Source organism: Lissotriton helveticus, chromosome 11, assembly GCF_964261635.1.
Source record: "Lissotriton helveticus chromosome 11, aLisHel1.1, whole genome shotgun sequence".
NCBI classification, from domain to species: domain Eukaryota; kingdom Metazoa; phylum Chordata; class Amphibia; order Caudata; family Salamandridae; genus Lissotriton; species Lissotriton helveticus.
Window position 1 is genome coordinate 671,506,230 of NC_136072.1, and position 25,706 is coordinate 671,531,935.

General features: G+C 47.3%; 1 protein-coding gene across 1 annotated transcript in view; it reads right to left on the reverse strand.

Annotated features, from left to right (window-relative positions):
• LOC144791758 (zinc metalloproteinase-disintegrin-like VLAIP-B) overlaps positions 1-25,706 on the reverse strand; it is a 4,238,988-nt gene that overhangs the window by 4,048,962 nt on the left and 164,320 nt on the right. The window contains exon 4 of the mRNA XM_078666527.1: positions 1,221-1,299. Coding sequence (XP_078522653.1) covers positions 1,221-1,299 — 79 coding nt within the window. The remainder of the gene's footprint in view (positions 1-1,220; positions 1,300-25,706) is intronic.

The window sequence follows — 25,706 nt, forward strand, 5'->3', positions numbered from 1 at the left end:
CCTAGAGTGGTGATGTCGTTCCCGCACCTCATCCATTGACTTTGACAGGCATGGTATAGCTGAAGTGCACTTAGACTTCTTGGAGTTCTTCAATCTTTTGTGGGACTTACGCAATGATAAGTCTATGAACGGCTTAGCGACGTGACCTTCCACATGACCAGGACCTGACAGAGTTGACTGGCATCAGGCGATCAGGAGCTTCAGGGATTGCTCCAGCAGCACCTTGGGGTTCATGGTGAAGCAGTCCCCTCTGGCCTTGGATTCATCGCCCAGCTCTAGGCACCAGACACAAACAAGATTAGGGTCTGTCACAGACATCTGCTTGTGGCACAAACTACAAGGTTTAAACCCTGCAGGTTGTTTTAGGCCATGCATAAACACTGGAAGACGTCTCAAAAAAGGTTGACAAAATGTTGAAAAAAGTTCTCCAGAAAGTGGAGAGTTGGATCTCTCTGGATCTGTGCTGAGGGCATTGAAAGAAAACAGCTGATGTCAGTGTACTGAGACAGAGTCTATATACCTAATGCCATGCAGAGATACTGCTCAAGATTTTCCAGATTCAGCCTTAAAACTGAGGAATATTGTACGGCAAAGAATATGTGGCTAGAAGTCTCTCCTAGATCATCTGTTTTTGTGAAAATGCTGGTGTCTACTGAAACATTTAAAAATCTATGTGCTTTTCATTTCTACTACTGGGATTATCGAATAAATGGTATTCGTAAAGTGCACATTAAATATTACTCTTTTTTGGGCACTTTTGTTGTGCACTTCACTGGTTGGTAAAATTGTAACTCTCATCGTTCTTTCACAATTATGGAACTTCAGGGTGTGGAACCAGGACAACTCTTAGTTTCAACAAATGCTTCATCCATTTAACCATTCTTTGAACCCTCTGAACCACGTGCCTACTGGGTACACCTTCATTTCACTACACCAAATCCACTGCTCACTAGACCTTCAGAAAAGGTAGGCTTCCTGTGTAGAATTCTGATAATCCTGATTAACAAGTCAATCACTTCTCTTATGAAGAACACACAATAATGAAATTAGTATTACATTACAGAGCTCTTTCTTGCATTTCCAAGAAAAAGTTTAAGAGTATGAAATAATTTAATATATGAACCGGAAGAGCCCATTCAGAATTGTGTTAAGTGAATGGCACTGATAATCTCAGCATAGCTACACGGTACTTAAGTCAACAAACTTAATTCATACAGTACCAAAATCAGTGGTGATGTTGTTACTTGCTGACCATCAGGCAAATAATGTGTTTCAGTGTAATTCTTGGCCAGAAGGTTTCTAGAAAGAAGGCAACAGACACAGAATTAAGAAATACTATGGAAGTAGTTGGATGGCAACAGTATGTTTTTGCAGTCATTAAAAGTACCCATTTGCTTTCTCCGATTAAAGGGTTTGAGATGTACCTCAGTCAGTCTCCAGTTCTCCTTAGTGCAAATAAGGAACCAATTGGAGTGTTATCTGATCAATTACTGAAATATTTGCAGGAGGATGGTAATAATAAGAAAAACCCCACAAACGTGGTCCTGATTTACAAAGGTAACTGATTCTTTCAAGTAGAATCACACTTTTGAGTGAGGTAACTACTTTTCAGTATTCACATACTGCTCTTTTGTAGTATCTTACACTTTCTAGTGACTTGCACAACACATGGCCAACCACTTGAATACCAAAACCTTCCATAAGAAATTAATGCAGTTTCTCATCAATAATTTTACTGCAAATGTTATAGTGACATTAGCAATGTCATAGACAATGTCATGAGTAATGTAATGACTGAGGTAATTAGCAGTACATGGAGAGGGTGCAAGTTATATTTACCTTAGGGCAAGAGTTATTGTTACTTGAAATGACTTGTGGGAAACGCAATTTATTTTTTTATAGCCCCCTTTTCTCAGACCCCATTTGATGGATCACCCCGCAACTTTCCATGCATAGTAAGAACCAATGGCATACTTTTTGGAGAACACTTCCTGAAGATTCATCAACTGGTGCTAAAAAAACACTTTTCCTATGTAAACTAGATCCTAACTATAACTACCTACTGATGGCCACCAGTAGGTAACATATGTATGTATATGTCGTGATCAAGGCCTTAGGCGGCCGAAACGCGCAATGGCGGACAATCCACAATAAACCTAATACCTGGGCACTTCAATTGGTGGCCCGTGTCAGCTCTGAGTGGGATTTGGAGGTCAACAGCGATTATATATTTATATGGAAGGGTACAGAGAGTGAGGCACATACTTTTGCTGACTCCTTGAATGTCAATGACATGAATTTGAAGTTTACCAGCCACATTAGTAAATCATCCGTATTCTTTTTGGATGTGAAGATTTTTATCTCAGAGAACTGTTTGAATACTAGGCTGCATAGAAAAAGTACGGCCGAAAATTCAGTGCTGCATGCAGAAAGCAATCATCCGGCACATCTAATCCGCAGCATCCCCTATGGGGAGATGCTGCGGATCAGTAGAATATGCAGCCTTGATACTGACTGTTTTAAAGCTCAGTCAGAGTGTCGCTCTCGATTTATTGAGAGGGGATACAGTCTAAAAGTGATCAATAAAGTCATGAATAGGGCTAATGAACAGGGTAGGATTGTGGCATTGACAATTAAAAGTACAACTAATGACACCCCTAGTGAGAAACAACCGCTGAGGCTAATTCTAACTTTTAGCAATCAACATCATGCTATTAGGAAAATCATTAACAAGAATTTGCCTCTCATTAAAAATGATCCTACGTTGGGTGAGAAATTGACACGTTCACCCAATCTAACCTTTAGGAAGGCCAATGCCATTTATTTATTTTATTTATTTATTTATGAAATTTATTAAGCGCAGGCAAATGCCCAAGGGCGTCTCGGCGCTGTGGATAAAGACAGACCAGAAAAGTGGTAATGGGGATTATTGATTAAAAAGCCAAGTTTTTATTTTTCTTCTGAAAAGAAGAAGGGTGGGACAGGATCTGATGTCCGTATCAAGTGAGTTCCACAGTTTGGATGTGGCACGGTGAAACGACGGTCAGCCCATGAAGCTGTTTTAGTCCAGGGCACAGTCATCAACAAGGCATTCATAGAGCGTAGGGTTCTGTTGGGGGCATAGAATGGCAGGGAATTGATGAGAAAACGGGGCCCTAATTTACGGGAGGCTTTGTAGGCTATGCAAAGTGCCTTAAATTTAATTTCATTATTTACCGCCAACCAGTGATCGTTTTTAATCACTTGGGTGATTGATTTAAATTTTGGGGTACCAGAAAGCATTCTTGCAGCTGCATTTTGTACAGACTGTAGTTTGCGGATGACTTTCTGTTGAGCATTGATGAAAAGTCCATTGCAATAGTCAATTGTCATTATCCACTGTACATAGTATAAGGTTTTTCTTTCTCATGTTATTAACTTTGAGAAAGGGTTGGAATATTGCCTATCTAAAGAAATTTTACATAGATTTTAATTAATCATGTTTGATGAATGTAATTTCTTTTGGCTAAACTAATCAAATTGGTTTTATCATGAATATTTTATATATTTATTGAGGATTTGCACAGAGGATGGACATTACTTTGAATATAAAAGAAAATGTATTTTATAGCTATCATGATACATGGCATATTGTAAGTCTTTTGTCCATGTTCATTCACTCAAGATGCACTGTCACTTTAAATTTGTGGCCTGTCCCATGTAAGATGTCATGTGCTCAAGGTCCGAGTAGGACCGAAACGCGTCGCGGCGGTGCTGGGCAAAAAGTAATACAAATATTCAGCACGAAAATGTGGGTACGCCTCTTCACTTTGGGGAAGAATCTCTGTGTTGTGAGACGAGTACACAGATATATATATATATATATATATATGTAATATTTACATACACATACATACATACATACATACATGTATATGTTCACTCAAAAAGCCAAAGGTTAAAGTGGCGTTCTAGTTAGGTGAATTTGTCATTGACAACATTAACGCTATAAACAAAAAGAAACTAAGACATCCACAAGTTATAGTTAACAGAGCACTGCTTATGACCTCACAAATTACATCACTCATGACATGTTCTATAACATCACAGATGATATCTCAAATGAGATCAGTTGATGTCACTGGTGACGTCACTGATGACATCATCTAATGTGTGTGTTAGTTTGTTTTATAGTGGCAAGTAACTACCAATGTTACTTTTTAAAATCTTTTTACAAAATATTTTTATTGCAGAGATTTTCCCCCAGTAAATTACAAGAGGAGAAGGATAAAGTTAAATACAAAAGCGTTTCATTACAAAATAGACATACCTAAAGCATACAAGTGTTAACATTTTAACAAATACATTCATAATATCAAATACAGTACTCCAAAATCATAATAGTGAGCTAGAGTTCAAATAAGACTGTATGCATAAAATGTGGGTAAGGCATTAAACCAAAACATTAAGATCCTGATATGCACAATTGCCATATTCATATGTAGCTTTGAGGTACGTCAATTATCATTGTTTACATTTGGAGAAAAAATTATGTTAAGATAAAACACAAAAATGGCACAATTTAGGGCCAAAAAATGCAAGTCAAATTCAAGACCCGCTTTCATATTTCTACATTATTGCTAACAAAACATTGGGTCCAAGTCTTACTCCACTTTGTATAAAATACACACATGATACACAGAAAAGTACATAATCCATAAGTCCATTTAATAGATACCCCCATATTTTGACTGGTGCCAGTGTGCTTTGACTGTAATTCACTGGGATTCCAGTGGCAGTGCTCTCTCCTCTAAATTCTCTGGTAAGTACTTTGCACACCCCACAATTGGCACACTGAGGTACCATTATATGTCCTGAGTATATGGTACTTAGGTACCCGGGGCATTGGTACACCATGGGTCTCCATTGTTGCAGCATGTATGAGACCCATGGAAGCCCATGAAACTGTGGGCCCGATTCACAGAATGAACTTAATACTAAATCCTAAACGTACTACTATTTTGGTATTCACAGAATGCACTTACTATTTTTGGCATTCACAGAATGAACTTACTACTTTCGGTATTCACAGAATGAACTTACTACTTTCGGTATTCACAGAAGAAATGCGTTACTTACCTGTAACTGCAGTTATCGGGAGTCTCCGGTACATAGAAAAGTAATGTCCTATAGACATACATAGAGAATAGTAGGCCTAAAGGCCTCACCTTAGTGACATATCCATGTCCTTTTGTAAAAAGGACCAAACTCTAAACAAGAGACAATCAGCTATCACCTCCCTCTAGAACCTTCCTGGCAGGAGCCTCAGTCCCTCAGATTTTTGTACGCACTAAGCTAAGTAGGCGTGACACAGAGAGTTAGGTGAGTCCTTCCAGGGGAGGCGGGAGGGTTGCATGTGAATCTATGAAAGACACCAATACTGGATAACTGCAGTTACAGGTAAGTAATGCATTTCTTATCCAGTATTATGGGTGTCTTTCATGGATTCACATGCCTGAATCAGAGTAGCAAGCAATGCAGAGTGCACATTTCTGATGGAACAGCATATACAAGTCCTTAGATAATACACATCATGCGAGCATGAACCATCATTAGACATCCACAATAAGTATTAGTAAAGAAATGTGCATACCAGAGTAGGATGGAGGGACGGAGGAAGGGTCACCTTACTGAAATAGATGGCGTAACACTGCTTGTTCCACTGCTGCATCATTCATCAGCTCCGTATCCAGGCAGTAGTGCCTAGTGAAGGTATGCGGCGACTTCCATGTTGCCGCCCTGCAAATGCCAATGACTGGCGCCCCTGCAAAGAGAGCCATAGAAGTGGACATAGCTCTCGTGGAGTGCGCTCTCACTTTGGAATGCAATGGCTGTCCAGCTTGGTCATGACAGAAAGCAATGGCTGCAGAAATTCATCTGGTGATGCTCTGCTTGGTAAGTGGTAGACCTTTCCTAGGTCTGCTGTAAGCCACGAATAGCTGGTTAGATTTCCTGAATGTTTTCGTTTTGTCAATGTAAAAATTCAAGCATTGTTTGAGATCCAAAGAATGCAGCGATCTTTCAGCTGCCGTGCTTGGGTTTGGAAAGAAGGAACGCAGAACCACAGGTTCATTTAGGTGGAAGTCCGACGGGACTTTTGGGATAAACCTAGGATTGGTTCTCAGGATTACTCTGTCGTTTTTAAAACTGTAGAAAAGGATCCTGGATTGAAAACGCCTGTAGCTCACTGACCCTCCTTGCAGATGTGAGCGCCAGGAGTGCTGTTTTGCACGTGACATACTTCAGGTCAGCTCTGTGTATTGGTTCGAACGGATGTTTCATGAGCTGGTTAAGAACCGCATTGAGATGCCAGGTAGGTGGCAACATACTTACTGGCGGGAAAGATCTGTATATTCTTTTTAGAAATTGCTTAATCAACCTGCTTGACCAGAGAGATTGACTCGTTGAAGATCTTTTATAACAAGATATTGCTGCTAAGTGTACTTTAATGGAGGAGTGGGCTAGGCCCGACTGTGCCAGATGTAATAGATAAGGTAAGATTTGCTCTGGTGAGGAGAAATGCCGAATGCTTTGATCTGCACACCAAACACAAAAGCGCTTCTATTTCAGGGAATATGTTTTGGTCGTGCTATCCACCCTTGCTCTGGCAAGACTGTCTCTACAGTCTTGTGGAATATTCAGATTGTGGAACTCTCGGAACTCAGGAGCCCGGTAGCTAACCTGAGAGACTTCAGATCCGGATGTTGAACTTGAATGTTGTTCATTGTGAGCAGAGATGGATACTGCTGCAGGTGGATCGGCGGCTCCAGGGATAGACGGTGGAGCTCTGTGAACTAATGTTGCCTCGGCCAAGTTGGGGCTATTAAAATTAGAGTACAAGGCTCCACCTAAATTTTCCTGAGGACTCTGGGAAGCTTCGGGAATGGCAGAAAGGCGTACGCAAAGACGTTGCGCCATGCAATGGAAAATGCATTCCCTAGAGACCCTGACTGGGGATGCCAACTTGCGAAGTGTGGGCATTTGGCGTTCATTCTCGTCACAAATAGATCGATTTGCGGCGTGCCCCATCTTGAGAAGATCTGGCCGATAATTTGCTGATCTAGCTCCCACTCGTGTGACGATGTTTTCTGCCTGCTCAACGCGTCGGCGAGCACATTGTCCGCGCCTGGGACATATTCCGCCCTTAGGGTTACATTGGGGAGTATGAGCCAATTCCAGATTTTTTTGCGACTCGCGAGAGAGTGCCAGCGAGCGTGTCCCTCCCTGTTTGTTGAGGTAGTGCATAGTCGTGGTGTTGTCTGTCCGGACGAGCACCAGGGAATGTTTGATTCTTGGCAGGAAAACTTGAAGGGCCAGGAAGACCGCCCGCAATTCGAGCAGATTGATATGTAGTTTCTTATCTATAGGATATGTAGTTTCTTCTCCATAGGAGACCACTACCCGCTTATCTGTAGCTCTTGCAGAAAAGCTCCCCAGCCTTCCAAGGAGGCGCCTGTTGTGACAACATGAGGAGCAGCTGGAAGCAGGAATGACAAGCCTTGAGACAGGTTTTGAGATGACATCCACCATTGCAGGGCTCCGACCATCTGAGGATTCACTTTTATGTGGTCGTCGAATGACCCTGTGCATTGGAGACACTGCTTCGAGAGCGCCTCCTGTAGATTCCTCATTCGTAGTCGACAGTGAGGAATCAGGAGGATACACGCTGACATCATCCCCAGGAGGAATTTGAAGAGGCGGACTGTCAAGACTTTCTTCGAGGCTACAATAGCCGCTAGTGCAAGGGGCTTGTTCATCCTCTCTCTGGATGGGAAAGCTTTTGCTGACCGTGTGTCCAGGGTTGCACCTAGGAAACTGATGCACTGAGAAGGTTGTAGGACCGATTTTTTCTGATTGAGGGTGAGACCCAAGCAATCGAAAAGGTTTAAACAGGCATTGGAAGACCTGGACGCGTCTTCTAAGGATGGAGCCTTGACCAGCCAGTCATTCAGATACGGAAAGACTTGGTGATGGCACTGTCTGAGATATGCCGCCACCGGGGTACGACATTTCGTGAATATGCGCAGTGCAGACTTGAGCCCGAAGGGCAGAACGCGAAACTGCAAGTGTATGCCCGCTACTGCAAATCGCAAGTACCTTTTTGTGATTCCTGTGAATTGGGATATGGACGTAAGCGTCCTGTATGTCTAGGGACACCCTAAAATTCTGCTCTTACAGTAGTTGCAAGACCTCCTGGATCGTTACCATGCGAAACGACTGCTTCTTAGGAATTTGTTGAGGGCCCTGAGGTCCAAGATTGGTCTCCACTTCTTGTCTTTTTTCTGGATCAAAAGAAGCGGGAATAAAACCCTTTTCCCTGCTGATATGGAGGTACTCTCTCTATTGCTCCTTTCTGCAGCATAATCGAGATCTCTCATAAAAGCAGCAGTAGATTTTTGTTATTTCCGCTGTCCTTTACCTTGAAAGGACGACCTCCCAGAAGAGGATTGCTTGTTTTGCTGTTGTTGGCGCTGTTGGTTTTGTGGTCTACTCTGGCCTGAAGAGCAGGAAGACTTGTATTGATAATTTCCTCTGTAGGAAGACTGTCCTCTTCCTCTATTTCTACTAAAGGACTGGTTCTTATACTGAAGAGTGCCCAAAGCTCTTGCAGTGTCTGCTTCGTCAATTTTTTGTGCCAAATAGTAACAGGCTATCATATGGCATGTCCAAAATCTTTGTTTGCACCTCAGGACGGAAAGAGGTTGCCTTTGGCCATCCTTGGAGCCAGAAGACTGCTGCTCCAGCCAACTGGCGGAACCCTGTCATAGCGATATCCATCGCGCAGTCTATAGTTTCTGACGCCGATGCTTCACCATCTAGCAGAATCCTCTTTACTTCCTCTTTGGATGAATCTGGCAATTCCACACTTGCCTTGCCTATTATAGCGTCCCAAGAGCGCTAGGGCGTTCGCTGCCTTTACCGTCATTGCCTACATTGAAGAAAACCTGTTCCCAATGTTGTCCACTCTTCTTACCTCCTTATCAGGAGGAAGCGACAAAGGGGCCGAAGGATTCCTGGAGGTCTTCTTTGCCGCCTGTGTCACCACGGAGTCCGGCTTAGGATGTCCTGTTAAACACGCCGGTGCTGTATCTGGCGCCCTATACTTCTTATCCAACTGAGGGATCACTGGTGATACAGAGGAGGGGTTCTGCATGACCTTTACCCCTTCTGACTATAGGTAATCGATAATTGGTATTGACCTTATTGCCTTCTTGAGAGGTTCTGTGAAGTCATACAAGAAGCAGACCTGTTCTTGAGAGACCATTGAGATCTTAAAACGTTGAGCAGCCCTCTTTACCACATAATAAAAGATTCCAGAATTGTCGGAATTTCCCTCGTCGACGGGCTCGGCGTCATAGACTATGCCGTCGTAGACGAGCAGTCATAGACGAGGCCGTCGTAGGTGACGCCATAGACGATCCGTCGTAGACGAGGCCGTCGTAGAGGAGCAATCGTAGATGAGGCCATCGTAGACGAGGCCATGGTAGACAAGGCCATGGTAGACAAGGCCATGGTAGACGAGGCCATCGAAGACGAGGCCATCGAAGACGAGGCCATTGAAGACGAGGCCATTGTAGACTAGGCCATCGTCGACGCCGTAGACAGGCCGTCGTAGACGAGCAGTCATAGACGAGGCCGTCGATGACGATGCCATCGTAGATGAGCCATCGAAGACGAGCCCTCGTAGATGAGGCCATCGTAGACGAGGCCATCGTCGACGCCTTAGACAGGCCGTCGTAGACGAGCAGTTATAGACGAGGCCATTGTCGAAGATGCAGTCGTAGACGAGCCATCGTAGACAAGCCATCGTAGATGAGACCATCGTAGATGAGGCCATCGTAGACGAGGCCATCGTCGACGACGTAAACAGGCCGTCATAGACAATCGGTCATAGACTAGGCCGTCGTCGACGACAGCCGTTGTAGATGAGCCATTGTAGATGAGCCATTGTAGACGAGTCCATCGTAGACGAGTCAATCGTAGATGAGGCCATCGTAGACGAGGCCATCGTAGACGAGGCCATCAAAGATGAGGCAGTCGTCGACGCCGTAAACAGGCCGTCGTAGACTAGCAGTCATAGACGAGGTCGTCGTCGTCTGCGAGTCGTCGTAGACGAGCCATCGTCGACGAGCCGTCGTAGACGAGGCATCGTCGACGAGCCGTCGTAGACGAGCCATCGTAGGCGAGCCGTCGTAGGCGAGGCCATCATAGACGAGGCCATCGTAGACGAAGAGGCTGTAATAGGCAATGACGATGGTTTCTTCGTCGACAGTGCTGTTGATAATGTTGGCTTCTTAGTCTTTACCTCAGGAGGTATAGAAGACGCCTTCCTGAAGGGTCCTATGACCAGAAGAGGTGATTTTGACGGCTCAGAAGTCGTCTTTTTTTACATGATTTTTCTCCAAAAGCAAGTCCTTAACTCTCCTTTTCTACAGAGTGAGGAGATTTTTAAGAACTGCGCCCAGAAGACCCATGAGTGGTCTTTTTGAGGGCCTTCTCAGGACGTCCCCCTGAGGAATGAGTTTGAGGAGATTTTCTTCTCTTTTGAGATCTCCTAGATGTTGAGGTCAACGCCTCATCACGGTCACTGGAGAATATAAAAAACCTCCTTTCTGGTCTTAGTGCTCCTTACCAGACCTTCTTTAAAGAATGTATTTGAAGATAATCCATAGTAGAAAGAATCCTTAACAACCAAGTTATTTAATGAAGTGAAAAAACACAGAATCTGAGCAGAGCTCAGAGGAGACTCCCTTAGCACAACGTGCGGTAGAAAATCTGAGGGACTGAGGGTCCTGCCAGGAAGGTTCCAGAGATAGGTGATAGCTGATTGGCTCTTGTTTAGAGTTTGGTCCTTTTTACAAAAGGACATGGATATGTTACGAAGGTGAGGCCTTTAGGCCTACTATTCTCTATGTATGTCTATAGGACATTACTTTTCTATGTACCGGAGACTCCCGTCTCGACGACGGGGAATGATTCAGGCATGTGAATCTATGAAAGACACCCATAATACTGGATAATGAACTTACTACTTCCGGTATTCACAGAACAGATTTACGACTACTAACTTTACGTCCACACCCGGGCCATAATTTACCCCACCGGGCCGGAATTTACGGCTCTGCGGCGGAATTTACGATTCCGGGCCGCATTTTCCAGCATTGTGCCGTAATTTACGATTCCGGGCCGGAAAATACGATTACAGGCCGGAAAATACGATTTCGGGCCGGAAAATACGATTCTGGGCCAGAGAATACAAATTTTTAACAGTTAATCATGTTAGTCAAGGGTAAACACCTGTCCAAAGGCCTACCATCCCCCACCATGGATCAGCTGACACACTGCAGCCAATCCCAGTCAACAGCTCCATTTTGCCATGGGTAATGTTGCCAGTGCCTACCATCCCCCACCACGCTCCAGCTGAAGCAAATTAACACTAATTGACCAGCACCACAAAACACATAAAAGCAGCACACATTAAAGGAACAGGTTTGTCCACAGAGAGTTCGTGTCTACAACGTTCACAGTGCCACAGAAAATGGAAATGAGGAGAAAAAGGAACTTTACAGCAGAGGAGACCACCATGCTTGTGGAGTTCATAGTCAGGCACCACAAGCGCCTATGTGGACTCCCACCTTACTGCACCAGTGGGACACAGAAAGCAGAGGGTGGAGGAGAAATACTCCAGGATCGAATTAAGCAGGATCCTCCCTGCTGCATGCCCTGGCCAAGCATCCGTCTCACCTCACTGGAGGAGGATATCCTCACAACAATACACCCCCACTTGGTCCATGGGCTGCCTGTGAGTGACGTCTGCTACTTGGTACCAGGTAAATGGAATGAAAAGAAAAAGATTGTCTGTGTTACACTCTCATTGTGATTATGGACCTTGTCCAAAGTGTATATAGAAATATAGTCAGTCAGAGACTCATGTGTCACCCTCTACGTAGCACCACAAGTCCCAGAATCCTTTGCATCAGAGAAGGCTAATACCTCCCCCCTATTAAAAACATGGGCACAGTACTGCTGCCATACATACACAACCATGCTAATTCAATAACTGTTCATATTGACTGAAAATGTGCAATGATATATGGAAATGCTAAATAAAGTAAAACATTTTTTAAAAAAGTAGCAATTGACATATATTACCAGGAAAGCGCCAGTATCATTGTGACAAGCAATTCAACCCTTGCGCAAACACGGATGCGTCACGTTTACATGGTGGTGCACTGGCGCAGGGATAGACAGATGTGTGTTGAATCTGATGGTGTGTGGGGGGCTTTGCTAGAGTTGTGTCGCAAGAGCGATGCCACTCCAATAATGTCCATGCACTGCCCATACCTAACGTGCAGGCGTAAGGTTGCGTTGCAGCGGCCTCTGAAAACGGACTCTGGGAAATCTTGTAGATTTCACTGAATCACTTGTACGCGTCATATCCCAAAGGAAGAAAACAAGTTACTTACCTGTAACTTTGGTTCCCCAGTATTGGTAACTTTCATAGATTCCCATGCTTTGTATCATTCCCCGTCGTCGGAATGGGAGTCTCGGTAACAAAAATACCATAGCTGTAGGTACAAAAGACCAAGGAAAAAGGCCTAGGCCTCATTCTCTTTTGTAGCATATCACCCTCTTTGTGTGAAAGAGACCAAACTTAGGCCTCAGCCAATCAGAAGTGCCTCACCACTTCGAACCTTCCTGAAGGAACCTCAGTGCCTCAGATTTTCGTAGCCGTTGTGTACTTAGACACCATATCTGTTGTAGGCGGAGCTTTCCTCGGGGAGGTGGGTGGGCGCATGGGAATCTATGAAAGTTACCAATACTGGGGAACCAAAGTTACAGGTAAGTAACTTGTTTTCTTACCCCAGTATTGGAACTTTCATAAATTCCCATGCTTTGTATCAGAGTAGCAAGCAGTTAGCAACATAACCACATTTTGCATCATCACAATATAGCAATAGGCAACATGACATAAAGATACAAAATGTGAAAGACGGAAGGTGGGAAAGAAAGGAAAGCTCACCAATCATTGGAAGAGGTTCCTCAGGACAGCCTGTCCTACTGCCGCATCATCTTGTTGTAAGGACTCCAAGCAGTAATGCCTGGTAAAGGTGTGAACGCTGCTCCAGGTAGCAGCTCTGCAAATGTCTTTGATCTGCACCCCCGCGAAGAGGGCTATTGAAGAAGACACAGATCTCGTGGAATGTGCTCGAATCTTTCCAGTCAGAGGTTTTCCTGCAGCAGTGTGACAATGCAGAATGGCACTCGTGATCCATCTTGAAACACCTTGTTTGGATAGTGGAAGGCCCTTGCTTGGACCCCCGAAGGCAACAAATAACTGTGAGGTTTTTCGAAAACCCTTAGTACGCTCCAAGTAAAATTTCAAGCAGCGTTGCACATCTAGCGAATGCAATGCTCTCTCTGCTGGTGTAGCCGGTTGAGGAAAGAACGCCTTCAGAATGACTGGCTCATTCAAGTGGAAGTCCGAGGGAACTTTAGGCATAAACCTCGGATTAGTTCTCATGATGACAGTGTTTCTTTTGAATTGAAGGAAAGGTTCTTGGATAGTCAAGGCCTGCAATTCTCCAACACGCCTAGCCGACGTGAGAGCGAGGAGGAGAGCCAATTTCCATGAAAGGTATTTCATGTCAGAACGATGGATTGGTTCAAACGGGCCTTTCATGAGTTGAGAGAGGACTAAATTCAGATGCCATGTCAGAGGAGGCGGTCTCACTGGTGGCTAGACTCTGAACAAGCCCTTTAGAAATTGCTTAACAATTCTGGAAGACCACAAGAAGGGCCCAGACCCAGTCCTCCTGAACCTTGATATTGCCGCCAAAGGGACCTTAATCGATGAATGGGCTAGTCCCGACTTAGCCAAGGACAGCAGATAAGGAAGGATCTTTTCCACTTAAGACGGTAAGTCCTGTTCGTAGAAGGAGCTCTTGCCTGAGAAAGGACCTCCTGAATCTCACTTGATATGGGTAGGTTCATAAACTCTCGCTGCTCAGGAGCCATGCAGTCAGGTGTAATTACTGCGGATCTGGGTGCCAAACTTGTCCTGCGGACATCGTGATGAGATCTGGTAGAACCTCCAAAGGAAGAGGAGGGGCTATCGACAGCAGATGGAGTACCGTGAACCAGAACTGCCTCGGCAAAGCGGGGGCTATCAGGATCATCCTGCACGGCTCCACCTTGATTTTCTTGATGAGCCGTGGGATCAGAGGTATGGGAGGAAAAGCGTAGACAAATGTCCTCGACCATGCTATCGAAAACGCACTCCCCAGAGAACCTCGATGGGGAAGCCTGCTTGCATAAGTCCGGCATTTCTTGTTGGTCGGAGTAGCAAAAAGATCGATCTCCGGTCTGCCCCACTGGCTGAAGACCTCCTCCAAAAGTCTCTGATTCAATTCCCATTCGTGGCTCACTGAGGATGACCTGCTCAGTCTGTCGGCGTTTTCATTTACGACGCCTGGCAAGTGTTCTGCCTTCAGCGATATCCTCTGAAGGATCGCCCATTCCCAGATCTGCTGAGCTTCTTGCGACAATGGACGAGATCTGGTTCCTCCTTCCTTGTTCACATAGTGCATGGCCGTGGTGTTGTCCGTCCTGATAAGCACTTGTGAACCTTCCAGGCGAGGAAGAAAAGCTTGCAGAGCCAGTCGTGTCGCCCTGAGCTCTAACAGGTTGATGTGAAGGCGTTTCTTCTGGGGCGACCAATGACTGCTGACATGCAGGTCTTGCACCATTGCCCCCCAACCCTCCAATGACGCGTCCGTTGTTACCACTTGTGGAGACGGGACGCTTACGAAGGATAGACCTTGGGACAAGTTGTCTTGATCTGTCCACCATAAGGCCGCTTCTTTCATCCTTGGAGTGACCGTCACTCTGTCCTCGAATGAACCGTGGACCTGTTTCCACTGGTTGTCTAGTTGCTCCTGCAGAGGACGCATTCTCAGTCTGCAATGGGGAATCAGTGGGAAACAAGATGAAATTACTCCCAGTAGTGACTTGTAGCGGCGTACTGAAAGATACTTTTTTGTTTGTAAGTCCTGGGCCAAGGTCTGTAATTTCTCTCTCCTTTCCGGAGTAGGGAAAGGCTCTTGAGAGCTTTGAATCCAAGATGGCTCCCAGGAAGCGAGCCTTTCTGGACGGGACCAGGGAAGACTTCTCGTTGTTCAGAGTGAGTCCCAGATTCTGTAACAAATTGGTACAAGCTTGAACAGCCTTTAGCGCTGCCTCCCTGGACGGAGCTTTCAGTAACCAGTCGTCCGGGTAGGGGAAGACCTGAAAATGGTTCCTTCGCAGGAAAGCTGCTACTGGCGCCAGCACCTTTGTGAAAATTCTTGGGGCTGAGCGGAGTCCAAAGGGTAAAACCCTGAATGAAAATGGCTCTTGGCTACTGTGAATCGCAGAAACCTTCTGTGTGCTGGGTGAATCGGAACATGGAAATACGCATCCTCGAGATCGAGCGTGGCCATGAAATCCCCCGGGCTGATAAGCTTCAAGATGTCCTGGAGAGAGACCATCCGGAAGGACAGGGAGATGAGATAGGTGTTTAGCTCCCTGAGGTCTAAAATGGGGCGCACCTTCTCTAGTGTCTTCCTCACCAGGGAGAACCTGGAATAAAATCCTTGCCCCCTTTGGTTTGAGGGGACCGGCTCTATCGCTCCCTTCTGGAGCATCTGTTGGACCTTGAGCCGCAGGAGACGCTGGTGTTTCGATGGAATGGCTGCCGGGGGCTTGGATGGAGGGACTTGCGTGAATTCCAAGGTATGCCCTTTCCAAATGATGTTGAGCACCAAACGGTCCGATGTTATCCTGGACCAGTTTTGAAGGTATTTAGTGACCCTGCCTCCAACTGATGATCTCTTGAAGGAGGGTCCAGTAGGAAGAGCCAGGAGGCCGCTATTGGCGCTTGGACGAATCCCGTCCTCAGCCAGCCTGTTTTCCCTTATTGTAAGGCCTGGAATAGTTGGTAGACTGGCCCTGCCGCTGTTGATAAGGCTGACGGTATTGCTGGGACCGTGAGCCCGTGGTGGAATAGCGTTGTTGTTGAAAGGATTCTCTGTAGGTACCACCTCTACCCCTGGATCCCTTAAAAGGAGACTTTCGGTATTGAAGGGTCCCCAAGGACCTGGCCGTCTCCGTGTCCTTTTTTATTTCTTGAAGAGTGTCGTCAATGAGTTTGCCGAATAATGCTTCACCATCAAAGGGAAGATCCAGGACCTTGTTTTGGATCTCAGGCCGAAACCAGGTAGCTTTGAGCCATCCTTGGCGACGGAGGACTGACGCCCCAGCCAATGAACGGAACAACGTTGTCGCAATATCCACTGCACAGTCAATGATTTCCATCGACGTTGCTTCTCCCTCCTGCAAGATCTTCTTTGCCTCAGACGTAGACTCCGGAGGCAGCTGGTCAAGGTATGGGGCGACATCACACCAAAGCTGGCGGTCGTACCTACCCAAGATCGCTAGGGCATTAGCCGCTCGCACCAGCAAACTTGCCATCAACGAGAATCTCTTCCCCACATTATCCAACCTCCGCCCTTCCTTGTCCGGAGGAGTTGCTAAAGGAGCAGAGGGGTTACGGGATTTCCTCTGCGCAGCCTGCGAGATCACAGAGTCTGGTCTTAGATGACCCGTTAAGGCTGCCGGACCATCATTGGGTGCCTTGTATTTTTTATCCAGACGCGGTAGTACAGGGACCACCGTCTCCGGGTTCTTCATAGCCTTTAGGCCCTCCTTCCACAAATGATCCACAATAGGAATGGACCTAGTTGATTTCCTAAAAGGTTCCTTGAAATCATATAAGAAACAATCTGTAGTAACCTTCGGCATGGCTAATTTGAATCTTGCAGCAGCTCTTTCCATCAGCTGATGGAAGCCCCCAATGTCCGCAGGCGGGGAATCCGCCGAATCCGGGACTAAAGATGAGGGATCTGGAATGATATATTCATCATATTCAGTATTTGGAATGGAGTCATGATCCGACTGCTGATCCTCATCCGAGGAATCAGCATGGGCCTCTTGTAACCCGGAGGAATCCTGATGGAAGGACATTTGTGGCCGAGGGGAAACTTGAGCCGGAAAATTAGGCATCACTAATGAGGCTGAAATCCCAGCAGGCGTAGCAGGCGTTGACGGAACTGGAATAGGCCTACTCGCCTTCGATTTATAGTCCTGCAGCATCTTATGCAGATCTTGGAGAAAAGAAGATGGCACTGAAACCATTTCCTGCTCAGAATGGTGTTGCGACTGGACCGACTGATGATGACCAACTTCCTCGTGGCCGTATTCGCCCTCAGAGTCAGTGTCCTGGCATTTGACTAGAAGTTGGGAGGGACTATTGGCATAGCTGTACGAGTCCTGGTCCTCCTCCTCTGACTCCCCTTCTTGAAAAAGCATGGTTGGCAGTAGGGGAGACACACTCCTCGGAGAAGTCATCTGTGGCGTGATTCGTGTCCCAGAAATGGTAATTCTTTTTTCAGAGGACAATATCGTCGACGGTTCTGCCGTCGATGGCTGTATACGTTGTCGACGATGAAACCGTCGACACGCCAGCCGTTGTCACTGTCAAAGTCGTCGTCGTTGACGCCCTCGTCGACGAGACCGTCGTCGTCATTATTGTCGACGTTGGCACCATCGTCGTCAGCGAGATTGTAACTGTTGTCGTCGGTACCTTCGTGGTCGGCACCTTCGTCGACGGCACCTTCGATTTAGATTTTTTCATCAACGGTACTTCCGCCGTCGACGTCTTCGTCGTCGAGGACTTGGAACTCCTCTCAGAAGACTGGGATGAAGGTTTTTTGAAGGCTGTACCAGTCTTCTCACCTTTAGAAGGCGTTGCAGGTCCAACCCTCTCCTTTACACCTCGGTGAGGAGATTTGCTGGGACCTGGGCTCTCAGACTCACTGGGGGTCTTTTTTGAGGGCTTGGAAGATCTTTCCATAGAAGGAGAATGGGAACCACTACCCCTCTTCTCTTGACCGACGCTGCATCCTCACTGTCACTAGAGACAGACTCCTTCCTGGATTTCAGCTTCTGGAGCCATGTCAAGAGTCTACCCTCACGGTCCTGGAGGGTCTTGGTCGAAAAGGTGCGACAGATCTTACAGTCTGCAGCCTGGTGGTCAGGATAGAGGCAATAAATGCAGTCTTTGTGCTTATCCTCCACAAAAAGCCTTTTCTTGCCACAGGTGGAACATGGTTTGAAAATTGCTTTTTTCTTCTCCATTTCTGACATCCTGGAAGGCAGCCAACAATCCTGAAGTGAATCTGAAAGATTCTGAAGAAAAAATCCTGAAGTAAATCCTTTGAAGAGTAGAAGTTGAGCAGAGCTCAAAGGAGACTCCCTAAGCACAACGTGCGGTAGAAAATCTGAGGCACTGAGGTTCCTTCAGGAAGGTTCTAAGGAGTGAGGCACTTCTGATTGGCTGAGGCCTAAGTTTGGTCTCTTTTACACAAAGAGGGTGATATGCTACAAAAGAGAATGAGGCCTAGGCCTTTTTCCTTGGTCTTTTGTACCTACAGCTATGGTATTTTTGTTACAGAGAATCCTATTCCGACGACGGGGAATGATACAAAGCATGGGAATCTATGAAAGTTCCAATACTGGGGTAATGCCCACCCTGCCTACATCAAAGCTGACGCAGGTTCAATATTGCGCAGGGCCACAAAACGTGACGCTTCACCATAGAAGCGTCACGTTGCAAATAATTCTAAATGTGTTGTCTGTTGTACACCACCGTTGTGTCACAGAAGTGATGCAACAGCAGTGTAAATCTTATTCAAGGGGCTTGTAAACCTGCCACAAATTCTCCAAGAAGTACATCACCCTGTGCCAGCCTAAATCACAAAGCAGAAGGTGAGAGTATCATCAGATGTAAATATGTCATACACATATTCTGTTGTCCATTAACCACTCTGCCACGCCATTACATCACCAACACACCGCTGCTCCTACATGCCCCGTCTGCGGCAGTACTTCACAACACTGTTAGCACGCAGAAGATATGGGCAAATCCCCGAAAAGTTCCACAAGCACATTTCCCATTTGTTTACTTTTCTCTCTTCTCACCCATTGACACATCCAGCCAGAGCATAGACAACTGCAGTAGCAGAGGTCACCGCATCTAATGGGAGGAATCGGCAATGTACAGAGGAAGGCATGACAACCACACTAACTGGTAAGTCAATCTGGCCAGGAGATGGTCAAAATGCATACATTGTCAGGAGACGACAGAGGGACAAATAGTGCCCACCTATGTAAGTCAACCAGTGATGCTAAATTTGCTTCATTACAATTGGAGTTGTCAATGGACATTCACCTATACCATATGACATTTGTGAACAACGAAAGACAAAATATAAAATGTCTTGGCACATCATACCTTTGTAATTGTGGTACACAACATGTATTTCACCCACAGTCCCAGACCGGAGAAACCAATCCTGTAATTGAGGGCCACAACTAGTCAAAAGGGTGTGCCCACTATATTGTAATAGTGTCTGTAGACCTTATCAAGAAATTGAATTTGGGGGGGCGTGGCTACCGACCTGGCAAGATGGCCGCAGCCTAACTGAGCTCCGCGTCAGGCGAGGCTTTCCCCTAAAAATCCGGACATTTATCTTATAGGCAGACGGTGCTGCTTGGTGGTTTTCGGAGCGGAGGGGTTTCAGACGCTGTGTGAGCCGCTCCTGCTCTCTGACGGCTAAGTATTCGCCGAGTTCTGCCGCAGCGAAAATCGCGGCCTTGCGGAGCCCACAGAAGCCGGGGCCTCAAGTGGATCCTGATACCAGCTTTGGACGGACCGGCGCCGCACTGTGGCTGCCGGCGGTGCGAGGGGCGTCGGAGCGCAGCAACTACTGGGGCCTCTGCACCGGTGATCGTGCCTTGTCATAGACTCCGGGGACCCCAGCCTGCAGACAGGAGAGGTGGACGTCCGGCCGCGCCTGTGGAGGGAAAGATCGCGGACCGCAGGGAAGACGCCTGTGGCACCAGAGTCACCGCTATAGTGCAGAGACGCCTGAAAATCCGCAAGGCGGTGCAAGTGGAGGTACGGGCATAAGCGGCTGGGATAGGAAAAAAGTGAACTTGGTGGCTGCTGATTCTCGCCTGCCTGTGGGTTGCTCTGGCGCTGGAGTTGGAGGGGTGTAGCGTGTCCAGCGTCCTGTGGGTGCCTCGCGGAGCACGCGATCATAAAAGCCCATAGCTCACCGAACGGTGGCCCACTGGTGGAACCATTCATTGTCAGAGGGCATATGTATGCCCTGGCACGGCAGATGACTGTGTGCCCAGCAGATCCAGGGCAGAGAAGCCCTCCATAAACACTCGCAATAGCCCCTGCCAGGGCTTCTGAGCCCACATCAGCTGAGACTACTGGTGATTGAGTTCCGACGCCCACGAAGAAGAGGGGGCTCGTTCAGGGACACTGCAGGGAGACAGTCGTTAAATTACTAGGAATACTGAGCAGTGCCCTACGCCGGGCATCCCACCTTCTTTGCATACAATGGCACACTCTGCGCTTACATCGTTCCTACTTGCTTTGCCGGAGGGAGTGATGATGTTAGGGGGTGACTTTAATGATATAGTGGACGGTACAATTGACAGACACCCCATAAAACTGACATCACCCCATAGTCATCGTATGACTGAACTTATAGACGCCTTGGGGCTCGCAGATGCCTGGAGACTTAAAAGCCCCAATACTAGGCAATACACCTTTCACTCCGGGGTTCACAATTGTCTTACACGCATAGACTACTTCCTGGTGACGGCGGATGGTCTGGGGGGGAATAGAAAAGGTAGATATCCGCCCAAGGGGTATATCCAGTCACTCACCAATACTGTTAACCTATTCGCGCAGACAGACAGAGCTTGGATGAGAAGGGACTGATGGCGAATCTATATAGACGTCGTAGGCCCCCGTGACTGCTCGGCCCTACTGCACACACAACACATATTTGGTACCAGGCACATGCCCAATTGCGGTGTACGGGGACAATCACACAAATGACACCACTGTGGGACTCCCAGCAGCTGGGCTGCCTCCGCAGGAGTAAAGGATTCCAAAATTGGGACAATATTGGTCTTTCTGTAGTAGGAGACTTCTGGAAAAACGGGCCAGTGATCGACTTTGTACATCTACAAACACAGAATGGCATGGCACAGACGGAGAAATTTAGATATTTCCAAATACGACACGCACTTCAGGCGGTCATACCACTGGGCACATCCCTACAGGAGGCCTCTGAGGTTCCGTGAGAATCATTACGACGTTTTGGGCATTCTCGGATATGGACGAGTTTGGTATCTATGAACCGTAAATGACGAGATTAGTAGGTGTATGCGTTTACGCTACACTACTTAGAAGGGATCGTCTCCTTTACGGGTTTTTCCATCTGAACCCTCGGGTTCCATTTTAGATACGGCATCCATTTTGTTTCTTGCCCTCACGTAGCCAGCGAAGGGACAATGTCCGCTTCGTGACCCTGGGATTCCCAAGCTCTGGCGGAAGATGAATATTCTTTGGGGTCGTCTTTACGACCAGGGGAATGACACGGCAAAGGCAGATGGCTCAGCTTGAGGCTTATTCTGCCGTGTTGGTCTATTGTTTCAGCTTTACACATGTTAGGTTTGAGTCCTTTGATCCTGTGATCACGCTTCCGATATTGCCCCCACACTCTTCTGTTACGGTTGTCTGTCTTTCTTACACCTGTTCCTGTCTCTTTCTTTCGCCTGTTTACAACTAGAGTGGAATGTGCCTTATGGCGAGATGATGTGCTTTTACAGTTGGGAACCGGCAATGTTACTATAATCATGTTCCGGGCTTCTGAAAACATGAATGCAATCCTTTTGAAGTTTACTGTGGGAACTGAGTTGTAACCTTTTGTTCGTTATGTCGAGCAATGACGAAAATGTGTATAAAAGGAGCGATTCCCTTTTGCAATTTGAAGCAGACTCTCAGAACCTACACTATGTTGTACTTCTTGCGATTTCTGTATCCCTGCAGTAATAAACGCTGATCTTTGACGCCGAAGGAAGTGTCCCGTGTCTCTGTCACTTGTACGCCAGAGCAGGTAACCCACGAAGGTTTCAGGTGTTGTTCCCTGGCACCGCTGGGCCTTAAAGAACCCAGTCCTTCACCACCCCATTAGAAGATAGACTTCTGACGGAACACATGACGGACAGGGCGACGTCCTTGACGTACCGTAAGCTAGTCAACAACCTGCCTGATCCAACATCCAAACTGAGACTGACCTGGTCCTGGGAAGTGGGAGACTTTGACGACTCGGATTGGCAGGAGGCTCTATCCTCATCATATGAGACGGCGATACCATCCAGACTTCGACTGGTCCAACTCAAAGTGTTGCACCGCACATATTACACGAGGACAACGCTCCATGCAATGGGAACAGCAATGCACAAATACAGCCTGCGCGGTTGTGGGGGGGAGGGCACGTTTTATCATACCATTTGGGATTGTCCCTGCGTTGCGTCATATTGGGTCAAAATAATGCGCACTATTTCCCAGACACTAGAAATCTCTGTCTTGCCGGAACCACGGCGATGCTTGCTAAATGTATGGGAGTTGAATGACCTTAATTACCGAGAACAAGATTGGGCTATGCTAGGTATGATGATGGCGAACCGTAATCTTGCTATGTTGTGGGGGTCGGACGCACTGCCTACGTTTCAAAAATGGTCTTCCTGGTTTCGGTGGGGATCCATCGGAAGATCTTTCGGAGCATGCGTAGGATGTTGAAACATGATGATGAGACGGCGTTGACTTGTCTGGTCATCGAGAGGGAGGAGTCCAGGATGAAGCCCAGGTTGCGTGCGTGGTCCGTTGGTTTGGGTGCGCTGCCCAGGGCATGGGGCCACCAGGAGTCGTCCCAGGCAGAGGGTGATGATCCAAGGATGAGGACTTCCGTCTTGTCTGAGTTCAGTTTCAGGCGGCTGTTCATCATCCACTCGGCTACGTCTTTCATCCCTTTGTGTAGGTTGGTTCTGGCGGTGGCTGGGTCGTTGGTGAGGGAGAGGATCAGCTGGGTGTCGTCGGCGTAGGAGATGACGTTGAGGTTGCGTTTGCGTGCGATGGCTGCGAGGGGGCTCATGTAGACGTTGAAGAGGGTGGGGCTGAGTGATGATCCTTGTGGTACGCCGCAGATGACTTCGGTGGCCTCGGATCTGAACGGGGGGAGGCGGACTCTCTGGGTTCTTCCGGCGAGGAACAAGATGATCCACTCTAGTGCCTTCTCTTGGATTCCGATGTTGCTGAGGCGCTGCACTAGGGTGCGGTGGCAGACAGTATTGAATGCTGCGGAGAGGTCCAGGAGGATGAGGGCCGCTGTTTCCCCGTTGTCGAGCAGGGCTCGGATGTTGTCAGTGGCTGCTATGAGGGCGGTCTCGGTGCTGTGGTTGGCTCGGAAGCCGGACTGCGAGTGGTCGAGGGATCCGTTCGTCTCGAGGAAGGCGGCAAGCTGTCTGTTGATGGTCTTCTCGATGACTTTGGCAGGAAAAGGGAGGAGCGAGATGGGGCGGTAGTTCTTGAGGTCGGTGGGGTCTGCTGATGGTTTCTTCAGGAGGGCGCTGAGTTCGGCATGCTTCCAGCTCTCTGGGAAGGTGGCAGTGTTGAAGGAGCAGTTGATGATGTCCCGGAGTTGGGGTGCGATGGCGGAGTCGGCCTTATTGAAGACGTGGTGGGGGCATGGGTCGGTTGGTGATCCGGAGTGGATGGTGTTCATCGTGTGGATGGTGTCTTCGGTGCTGACCGGGGTCCAGGCGTGGAGGGTGGTGGTGGTGGGCGTTGGTTCGGTGGTTGGGTGCGTGGTCTGTGCGCCGAAGCTGTTGTATATGTCAGCGATCTTGCTGTGGAAGAACGAGGCGAGTGAGTCGCAGAGGTCTTGTGAGGGAGTGAGATGTTTCCGGAGCTGGGGTTGGAGAGCTCTTTGACGACGCTGAAGAGTTCCTTGCTGTTGTGTGCGTTGTTGTCTAGTCGTTCCTTGAATGCTGTCTTCTTGGTGGTGTGGATCAGCTGGTGGTGTTTGCGGGAGGCGTGCTTGAGGGCGGTCATGTTGTCTGTAGTCGGGTTTTTTCGCCAGGCTTTCTCGAGGGTACGGCAGTTCTTCTTGGAGTTCTGAGGTCGTCGTTGAACCAGGAGGCTTTCTTGCTGCCGGGCCTGCTGGGATGGTTTTTCAGAGGTGCGAGGTCGTCAGCGCAGTTGGTGATCCACTGTGTGAGGTTGTTGACTGCTTGGTTGGGGTCCGTTGAGCTGGTGGGAGGGTTCTGGCTCAGTGATGTGGTGAGCTGGTCTGTGGTGATCTTGTTCCAGCTCCTGCGGGGAACCTGTTGCGGGAGGTGGTGAGTCGTGGTCCTTCTGAATTTTCTGGGCATCAACAAAACACGATAGTGGACCTTACCTCTGGATTCGTAGGCATGTCATTGTGATATAGGTAGCATCAATGTATTGGGGGCATTCTAAGATATATGCGGGATCACTCATTACATTATGTATGACACACTTCTGCAACGGTGGTGCCCACAACTGCTTGTGCTCGTTCTCTGTGCCACAAATTGAGTGCATCACATGTGGCAGCAGAAATGTAAAGTTGCAAAACACACTTGTCATTGTAGGTACAATGTGGTCCTCCCAGATTCAAAGACGCACACTGACTTCTGCTACTAGGTTGGACTTGACATCGGTCCAGGGACCACACACTGCTCCAGTGCTGGGCCAAGGTAAGTCAACCTGGCTGAATGCTCATTAATTGTGCCTTTCACCTCCACCGTATGTGTTGTACAGCACTGTTGTCCTGCATCACAATATGCTCACATAGGGCATTTGAACACATGGCTGAACAGACCCTGGTGGCAAATGAGAGGCTGACACAAAATGTATGTCAAGTGTGTGCAGAATGGACATACAATAGAACAATGTGTCATATGAACTGACCAAAACACAAAAGGCTTGCAATTCAATAATAGGATGAATCCCTAGCAAACTGTACATGGTTAAATCAAAATGAAATAGGTATGGCTGAGGCACACACTGGATCCAGTTGTGTACCTTTGAGATGGGTGTAGGGGCTGCTAAGGTGACTCTTCATGCAGTTACACCTGCAAAATGTATTTGGCTGAAGAGCAACACGATAATCCAGTGCAGGTGGGAAGCCTCAAAGCTTCTCACCTCATCTGCAATGTGTGATCAAATGTTGTTTTCTGCTTGCCTCCCTTCTATCATATTCACATGTATAGGTGAGTGTTTGACATATGAGGTGTGGATGTCTGCTGCACAAGACACCATCCGTTGTCATGTAAGTAGTACCATGATGTTAGAAATGGAGTATGGGAACAGAGATCACTCAAAGGATGGACATTAGTAATCTGTGTTCTCTCATTCAAAAATGAGCTGTGTCACCTCATGGGTAGGGAAGCACATCATGTCCCTGACAACTGCACATCTCACACATGAACTCCTTTCTGACTCGTTAACAGACAACATTACACCCATGAGAAAAGTTAGTCTCAATGGTAAAGGTGAAATCAGTGGGATGCAGATGAGTCTGGGTCATTTATCCCCTTCCTTGAAATATCAGTAACCTTCTCATACAAGTTTGTCAGTTGATGTGTCATCTTATTGATGTCAGTGCTGCATGGATGTA